This window comes from Heptranchias perlo, unplaced genomic scaffold (genome assembly GCF_035084215.1).
Source record: "Heptranchias perlo isolate sHepPer1 unplaced genomic scaffold, sHepPer1.hap1 HAP1_SCAFFOLD_56, whole genome shotgun sequence".
Lineage (NCBI taxonomy): Eukaryota > Metazoa > Chordata > Chondrichthyes > Hexanchiformes > Hexanchidae > Heptranchias > Heptranchias perlo.
In genome coordinates, this window is record NW_027139581.1 from 3,779,606 (window position 1) to 3,789,582 (window position 9,977).

Below are 9,977 nucleotides of genomic sequence, written 5' to 3' on the forward strand. Positions count from 1 at the left end.
CATTATATATAGTAACAAATGGTTCCATTTGATTGTTTATAAATTACTTTGATATTTGCGATCTCATACATTAGTTGATGAACAAGTTTCCAAATCGCCAACAATTTCGTGAATATTTTTTATAGTTGTCCTGCTTAATCCTCGCCAGGACTGCAGTGCGAGATAGCAATACATGAATATTACTTTAATATATTCGCAGTTGTATTCCAGCCGGAGCACTGCCCCAGTTTCACCCCATGAATGTTGAAAGGGTTTTTGTATTGACAGTTAATGCTGTGCCACCCAGGTATACACCATGATACACACCGTGTCAAATACTTCTGCCAACATATAGCTTTCGTATGTAGATCTAAATTCCAAACAGCTTACAAAAAACTCGACTCAGATTCACCAGTGGATGCATTAATGTGATGCTTGTATCAGTATAACTTGTTATATGTTTATAAAAAGCCACGTTTTAGTGTTGAGACACACAACCAGTCTTTGCATGGAATTTAAATTCGTCAGTTCAATTTACACTTTATAGCTGGTTTTATAAACTTGGAGATATTTCTGACAGTGATATATATGGAATGACACTAATGTTGCTGTTCATGATGGTTTTGTGATCACAGATTTCAGCAGGATCCCGCTCAGTGTTACTGTATGACGAGATGTCGATATGAAGCACTGTGGATCCACTGTATTATCACAATGACACACGCCAGCACAAATACTGCACTCGCTCTCTGTTCAGCACTGTCTGTCAAAATTCACTTTCAAAAAACCCTTATTGGGACTGCAACCGGACTAGAAATTCACTCAGGGTGAGAGAAAGAGAACACATCTGTGCACATCAGCGACCAGTGGTAGAATATATTGAAACAAGCATTAACTTCAAATTTCCATTCCTCACACATCGAAGTGCTGGACACCAGCAGAGTCCCTTCTCCTCATTATTACAACAACAGTTCATATTTTAGATCAGTTAACTGTCCTTAAACAAGATGCTTTGGGAAGAAATACCGTCTATTTGAAAGTACTGCAATTAACATTGCACTTTATTTAATTACTAACCGTCAGGTTATATTTGGAACGGTTGGATTTCTCCTCCTGTTTTTGTACAGGTCCAGCCCCGGACCCCCTCCCCGTGGGTATCCTGCACAGTAATACATGGCGGTGTCTTCGGTCTTCAAATTAGTCATTTTCAGATAAAAGGTCGTGCTGTCTTTGGAAGGGGTGAATCGATCTTGAACTCCGGGTGCGTAATAATTCGTGGATGTGGGCGTATAATAGCTCAGTAACCACTCCAGCCCTTTCCCAGGAACTTGCTTAACCCAAGCCATGTAATAGCTGTTGACATTGAACCCACTCACCGAACAGGACAGTGTCTGAGTCTCCGTGGGCTTTGCGGTAACGGAATCCGATTGTGTCAGCACGATGTTGCATTGGACATCTGAGAGTGGGGGGAAAAGATCGGATGTCATTAAAACAGGCAAAATTAAAGATGGTCATAAAAGTAAAACAGAATATTTAAAAGCGAGAACTGGGTTAATCATCCATCTTCTCGTTCTTTTTGTACAATATCTTGAACGAATTATTGAAGGTTTAATTTTGTTGTCATGCTGGAGAACTGATAAATCGGTTCTTTCCTGACGTATTTGCAATTTCGCTAAGATAATCTTCACAGTGCAATCAGAGGAATTTCCCCCACCCTGAGCTGAAAAGGGAAAGAATACTCACAGGTAAAGTAAGACAGAAGTAAACAGAGGTAGAAGCCAAGCGCCATCGTTTGCTTTCTTGATCAAACTCTCTGCTCCCCAGAACAGCCTCCTGATTGCTGACCTGAAGCCGAGCGCTCCACTATTTAAACTGCCTGGAGCTCCGTGAGCTAAAGCCCGGGGCTGGAAATCATCCGCCTCCTTCAGCAGTAGTTTGGCTCCTCCTCTCTTTTCCTTTCTCAGCTCAACGATCTGATTTTCGATCATCAAAAAATTAGCACCAATAATCCATTTTCTGTGCTCACCTCTCAAAACTAGATTTGCTTTGTATTGGCTAGTTATCGATCTAGATAATACAGTTAATCCAAAACAATTTCAGTTTAAAGATAGTATATGGAGTCTGATTCTCCCACATTTTTAATCCCTATTCAGTTGGTGTCACTGAATCGAATGCAAAAGGAGAGAGGAAGTGATTATTATTGTACCAATTCTATCGGATGTTCAACAAATTTTGGGAAACTATTGCCTTTATTTTCAGGTATCAGATATCGTTTCTATGCAGTTCTTTACTTAATGTGAGCTCTCCCCATCACTCGGGCCCCTGATACTAACTTTACTATCGGTAGTGGGGTAAAGTTACTCATATTGAACGATTGTAAATTGTGAAGCAATCCACCTGTCTTTGCAGGAGATTACACAGTTTCTCCAAAACTGTCTCCCTCAGAATTAAATTCTCAAATGCCTTGCTTTCTAATGAGAATTACCATATTGCACATTGTAAATGTCCTTAATACTGCAAAATTAAAGACTATTGAAAAGTGTGAAACAAAAAAATAAACGTAGACATTGTTTTATTAATGTTAGATAGATTTTTAATTTTTACAAGGAAAGTGAGATTATTAGTTCACATGTTCTAGTTAAAGGTCTGATCTTTGATTCATTGTTGGATTAATCAGAGATGCAGCTGTTTTGGTTCCAGTGAACGTGACTCCCAGCGCTGGGTAGAATTCGTGTTGTGGGCAACAGTTCACTTGTTTCCAAATCTGTCTCTCTCTCTCTATTTCTCTCTATATCTGTCTCTATCTGTCTGTCTGTGTCTCTCACTCACTCACTCACACACACACACGCACACACACACACACACGTATATCTATTTCTATCGCAGAAACTGGACATGTAAATTCATTTCAAAATTTACAGCGCCTCTTCTAACTTTTGATTCCAATTACAAATCAACGGAACTGAATAATTACCAACAGATTCTGCACTATGTGCAATTTAATTACACAATCAATGGATGTATATAAACGTATTCTGTGTGTATATATTAAATATATGATATTATACATGGTACGTTCCCTGGATATACATATATATATATATATAATTTTTAAAAATTTAACTTGAATGCAGTGTTGGAATTACAGTCAGACCAGATCTGTTTGTAACTATATTTCACCGTCTCAGTGTTCGTTGCTGTTGTTCGCTTTGATTATACACGAACAGCTTTCAGTATTCCCGAGTCCTGTAAAGAAAGAATAATTTCATAAAATGCTTGTATTTTATCGGTTATTCTGTTCCTCATATCAATAACCGCCTGTATATTTTTGTGGAAGTAGCACATCTTCCCCAGCCTACTGCCGGATTATAGTAGGTTATGGAAAATATCAAGGCTAGAATGGTCTGTACTCGGGATTGAAAATTATTTCAATAATATCTCAAGGTTCTCACATTCTATAATCGCATTTTATGATATTGTACAGGGGGGATTTGCAGACAATTAGACTTTAGATGTTATCGCATGTAAAAGACGTGTTTTTGCTGAGTAGTTAAACCTCGTTTTGTTGAAACCCAAACTCAAGCCATATCTGTAAAACATTCCTTGGCGGGAAGTCCGTCTTACTGTCGTCAGGAAATGGCGAAAACTCACAATGTAATTTACAAGAAGCATCTGCGGGTTCTGTGGAGTAAATCAATGAGCTGTTTCCTGACAACTGACCGCAGAGCTGAAAGCCGAGTTCAACCTCCATTCATTGTGAGTAAAGCCTAAAGGTACACAGATCTACCCAGCAACAATTGATACTGACTTCACAACGCACCCCATTGGTTATAATAAGTTGTACTGAGATCAATTTTTAAAGCCAGAATTATTGCTCATTGATTGAGGCATTTTCATAAATTGCTGCTGTCATTACTTTTATGGCCGTGGACGGAAGTTAGCTCAGCGCTTCAGTCACCAAGCCGGGCCGAAAACCGGTACAGAAGCTATAATTATGCTCAATGAAGTTGTTAGGTAATTGATAGGTAATTGAGATGGATGGACGGACGGACCAATGGATGGATGGATTGCAGGACGGGTAGATTTGGATCGATTTGTGGGATGTAAAAGGTGCTTATGTCCATTCACATTTTTGCATGAATTTTGTTTCCTAGACTGAGGTCGGCCCCTCATCACTGGCGCTGCCTGAATCATTCCCCCAATCCCTCCTGATTTGCAGGATAATACGGCCTCCTCCAATATCCACATCCAATTGCCTGAGTTGCTCTACCTATTCATTAAGAGAAGGCTGAGGATTTCCATCCGCTTCTTGTAACTCTAGTCTGATCAGGGCAAATCTTCATCAGAAAGAGATGAAGCGGAAATCTGACCGGGGTGAGGAGAGACAGAGTCTCAGACATGCAACATGTATCAATTTGTGTTTGACAAAAGGTCTCACAATGTCTTTATTTGAATTCACTCAATTACAACAGAAACGTGGTCGGTCTTTACAACCCTTTCTTTCTCCATGTTTCCCTTATTCCCATTTTACTGTGAGACTGGTGCAGTTAGACTGTCTGTTGAAAGGATTACTTACGAACAGCTGCCTTAATTCTTTGCCTACCTGTTTAATAAGCATATAATGTACTTCTTCCATTGCTCTCCGTCTCAAATATCCCATCTAATTCATCACAATCTATTTCCTTCAAATAAAATATAAAATTCTGTCACATCTGCTCTAAGCCTGAGTTCACTCATGAAAATAGCTCCAACTCCTTCAGCCCAGCCTGATACCTAAATACCCTGAGACTGGGTGCCATTTTATTGCCCTGGTCTGCACCTCCTTCGGACCATGATATTCCCCTCTATATCCATCTCTATATTTCTTCAATATTCCCCCTCTTCATTCCTCTCTATAATCTACTTTATATTCTCCTCTATATGCCCCTCTCTATTCCCTCTTTACCCCCTCTACATCACCCTCTATATCCCTCTCTAAATACCCCTCTATCTCCCCTCTCTATACCCCTCTAAATTCCTCCTCTCTAATCCTTTCCATATTATCTCGATTTCCCCTCTTTCGTCCCACCTATATTCCCCCTCTATATGCCCCTCTATATTCCACTCTTTTTCGCCCCCTATATTCCCCTCTATATTCCCTCTATATTCCACTCTACATTCCCCTCCATTTTCCTCTCTATATCCCCCTCTATATTCCCCTCTATATTTCCCTCTATATTTCCTCTATATTCCCATCTGTATTCCCTTCTATATTCACCTCTATTTCCCCCTCTATATTCCCTCCATATTCCGCTCTACATTCCCCACATATCCCCTTCATATCTCTCTCTATATCCCTCTCTGTATCCCCCTATAAACTCTCCTCGATATCCCCCTCTCGATTTCCCCTTATACGCCCCTCTATTTCCCACTCTAAATCCCCCAATACGCCCCTCTATAAGGCCCTCTATATCCCCTCTATAATCCCCTCAATATTCCCTCAATATTCCTCTCCCCGTTCCCCTCTGTATCCCCCTCTATTTTCCCCTCTATATCGCCCACTATATCCCATCGACATTGCCCCTCTATAATCCCCCTATATTCCCCCACGATAATCCCTTCGATATTTTCCTCTACATCACCCTCTATATCCCCCTTTATATCCCCCACTATATCCCCTCTATATTCCTCTCGATATTCCACCTCTATAATCCCCACGAAATAACCCTCTATATCCCCCTGTATATTGCCATCTATATTCCCCTCTATAATTCACCTCTATATTCCCCTCTATCTTCCAGTCTATATCCCCTCTATATCTCCCTCTATATTGCCATCTATTTTCCCCTCTATAATACACATCTATATTCGCTCTATATTCCCATCTATATCCCCCTTTATATTCCACTCTATATTCCCACTTTATCCCCCTCTATATTCCCTCTATTTCGCTCTCCTTATTCTCCTCTATATTCCCATTTATATGCCACTCTATATTCCCTCTATTTCGCCTCTATATCTCCCTCAATATCCTCTGCTATATCCCCTCTACATTGTCCCCTCTATAATCCCCTCTATTTCCCCCTCTCTATATCCCCCTCTATAATCCGCTTTATATTCCCTTCTACATTCCCCTCCATAGCCCCCTCTATATCCCCTTCTATAACCCCCTCTATATCCCCCTCTATATCCCCCTCTATGTTCCCATCTATATCCCCCTCTATATTCCCCTCCATCATGTATGGGCACCAGTATGAATGCAATTCTCCAAGTATGACTTTGTCAAGAACTTGTAGAAAATTAGAAAGTGTTTTGAGTGAGTCCATAAGGGAAGACTATTTCCTCCATTTGGGGAGTCAGTGATGAGGGGTCATCAATTTAAATTGTCTATAGGAGAATGAGGAAGTGACTTGACGGTCTGGAGGTCGGAAGAGAAATAATTGGTAAAGTTACTCTGGTTACAATAAGGTAGGCAAGGTTGACCGAAGCAAGGTGAATCCCGCCAAGCTGGACAACAGAGGAATGGCGTTGAAGGATGATGGTGTGATTAAGGCATGTGGATCATAGTCACTGCACTCAGTCACACCTTCATCTTTCTCCCCCTGTTGGTGTCTCTCAGAATCGTTCACTGTACTCAGTCACACCTTTATCTATCGACCTCAGTTGATGTCTCTCTGTATCACTGTACTCAATCACAGCTTGAGCTATCTCCCTCTATTGGTGTCCTTCGAGCCTGTTCCGCCACTACTGGGATCAGAAAGATGGGCTGCAATTACCGTTTCTGTCTGTAATCCTTGTATTCCTATGTACCTATAACAGAGCATACGAATTTCAAATGTCCACTTGAAATGTTACATCCTGAAAAAAGTCAAGAGGTTTGACAAGACAGGATCTGTCCCTCTCCAAATTTCTGGGCTGACACTTCCTGGAGAATTTCGGTACAGCCTCTTCTCAATGTTGTTCTTTCTGGTCCCTTTCAATGATTCTGCTGCAATGCTGTAAAATTAGTTTGCCGAAAGCTAACAATTTGTTTTGTCACCTTCCTTGAAATAGGTCCGACATTGGCGAGTTCTCGTTGCAGTGGAACCTCTCCTGCATTTATTCACTCATTGATTATTACTGTCAACCATTGATAGATCTTGGCCCAGGAGTAATGGTATTGTGAAGTTGGGCCGTATCTCCGACGTTGCGGGATTTCTGCCAACGACAAAGAGGTGACTCTTACCGCTGCCGATTTTCCGCCTCTCGAGATCATTTACAGAATTGTTGGCAGCTCTTTAACCTTTATTGTTGAGGGGGATATAGAGGGAGGGAACACTGGGGTTTGACCTTGGCCCCGCTCAAGCTTTGGAGCCTGAAGTTTACAACATTTGTCCCTGCGGATTTATCGGCTTTGAACCTATAAAGAAGGTCCATGAAAGTTAGATCAAAGTCATTGATTTGCAGAATATCTTTTTATGAGTTCGCTGCTACGAGTAGCTTTTTAGTGATTTTGTTTTCCACGAAATAATGATGACGAACCATTCCCTTTGAAATTGAGCTGCATTTCTATTAATGTCCCGGGCACGCATGCGCACGCTCACACGGGGCCGACAAAGAGCTGACTCTCAGCGACACCGATGCAACCTTTAGAACATCCATTAGGTGCCGCGCCAGACCAAACCAAGTGATTTTCTCCCGCTGCAGCTCTCAATTCGCCGGACAGCAGGGCAGCTGAAATGTGAAACAGGAGGGAAGGGAATCTCCATCCCTCAGACACGCTTCTCTTTGTTTCAATCAGTTTGAACAGATCCCAAAAGATATTACTGAGATTGCGGCATGTGCTTCACGTTGATCAATTTTGGTCAAGCTATTTTCTTCATAACAGTGCACCCTGCAATATCTATCAATCTGTGTATCTGTGTAATATATCCTTCACATAGACACAGACACATATAATATATAGATAGACAGATAGATAGATAGATAGAAACATAGATGGATAGATGGATGGATAGATAGATAGATAGATAGATAGATAGGTACATAGATTGATAGATGGATAGATTGACAGACGGACGGATTCTAATATAAATATAGATATATATATTTGCGAGGGTGGGAGCAGATAATAATTTTTGGTTGGACGCATACGTTTATTCTTGTCAATAGCTATCAGCAGCTGCGTGCAATTTGTAATGTATCTCCTATTATGTCGTAATATTCGCGTTGAAAGGCTGGGGATGCAACAATCTTCCAGAGACGATTGGGGATTGAGGGGGACTATAGAGGAGGGACAGCGCTATTAGTGCTAAAATCTGTTGTGTGAAAGTTTACTAATGCACACTTGTATTGTGCTGTGCCAATTGATCGCAGTTGTTTTTATGTTAAGGATCTTTTTCCTGCAGTATTTTCTAAATAGCTAACACTGATTCTGTGAGGCAGAGCCCGGAACTGTGCACTCACAGCACCGCCGTTTGGGCTGCTGCAGGGTCCTACACCCCTCAAACTGCTCTAACTCTCATCTGGTTCAGAGGAACAACTGAAAAGAGCACAATCAAAGTGTTTGCTTTTTGTAATAGTGTGTGTGAGTGGACAACAAATATCATTCTTAATGGTTAAAAGTACATTCCACATGGATAAATTATTATCTTCACCAATTATTTTCAGCATTTTTTTTTCTGTTATTAATAAATGTCATTGCAGATCGTTTATATCTTTAACATGTTTTTATAACTCTTCGTCAGAAAACGATGTCATGCTGACCATTCTGTTACCAAGGCAAGCTTGTCCCAAGTATTCTGTTGGAAAAGTGATGAGATCACACAATGAATAGCTGAACCTATCCTAGAATCATATAATGTGCGACACTGAAGGCCGCCGTTTGGCAATAGCGGCGCTTCCTCTTCAAATGTGCCTTCGGATCTCATGTTCCTGCGATTTACGGTGTATTTTTGATATTTTTCCTCTCAAATACTTAACCAATTCACCTTCAATCGTCGAGATGGTTAAAACAATCCAGGGACCTTCTGCATGAAAAGAAATCTCCCAGCACATCCTCCTGCTCTCCTCGTGATAACACTGATCCCATACCGCGTGAATGGCCAACCAGTGGAAGCAATCTTTTATTATTTACCCTTTGTGCTCTATGATTCTCGGATGATCTCTAAAACTGTGTTGCTGTTTGGAACATACTATCTATCAATATTTTTTCACAAAAATGTGTTACTTCACATTTCCTTGCATTCAACAGCATTTGTCACCTCTCTCCTCTTTCTACTAACCGGCCAATGTCCTGTAATCTTCTGAATTATTTTTCATAGCTTTGGGATTATAATTTGGAACCATCAGCAAACTGTGATAGCATTCGTCTTTTGTCGATATCCAAACCATTTGTGTAAATGTCAATAAAAACAGAAAAAGAAAAGGGGCCCGAGCACAGATCCCTACAGTCTGCCACTGACCACATCATGTGAATGCAAAAACAAAATCCAGTTCCCCCTACACTTTCACTTCAGCCCCTCAGCCACCGCTCTGTCCAGATAGCCACATTCCCTTTACTACCATGTGCCTTGCTTTTTGCAAAAAGTCTCTTATGTGACACCTCAGGAAACGTCTTCTAAAAATCCATAGATAAAAACAGGCCCTTTCCCTTCATCTGTGCTCCAGTTGAAATCCTCAAGCACAACCTGTACTTGATCGATCCACGCTGTCTGTCCCTGATCAGCCCACGCCTTTCTCAGTGTTCATTAATATCATCCCGTATAATGGACTGCAGCGGTGAAATGTTCCTCTTTAATGTTCCAGGGATAGAGTATTCACTGGGGACGGTGCATTGAGGGAACTCAACGCCTGCTACCATGGAGTCTCTCTGGTTTCTTGTCAAGTGATCATCTCAGCATCACACAAAAGTTCCTGATATAAACCTGGAGTGTGTGATGATTTGTGCAAGTGATGGTAAAAATGAAAGTAAGATTAATAAGTGTGTAATTCTCTCACTTAATTATTTCCGTTGATGAAGGGAATGCAACACTTGCTAC

General features: G+C 40.9%; 1 gene segment (V, D, J or C); it reads right to left on the reverse strand.

Moving 5' to 3' along the window:
• Positions 1 to 1,058: 1,058 nt before the first annotated feature.
• Positions 1,059 to 1,768, reverse strand: LOC137315761 (Ig heavy chain V region-like). The segment is given in 2 exon segments: positions 1,059 to 1,435; positions 1,723 to 1,768. Coding segments are annotated over 2 exon segments (423 nt in total).
• Positions 1,769 to 9,977: the final 8,209 nt, after the last annotated feature.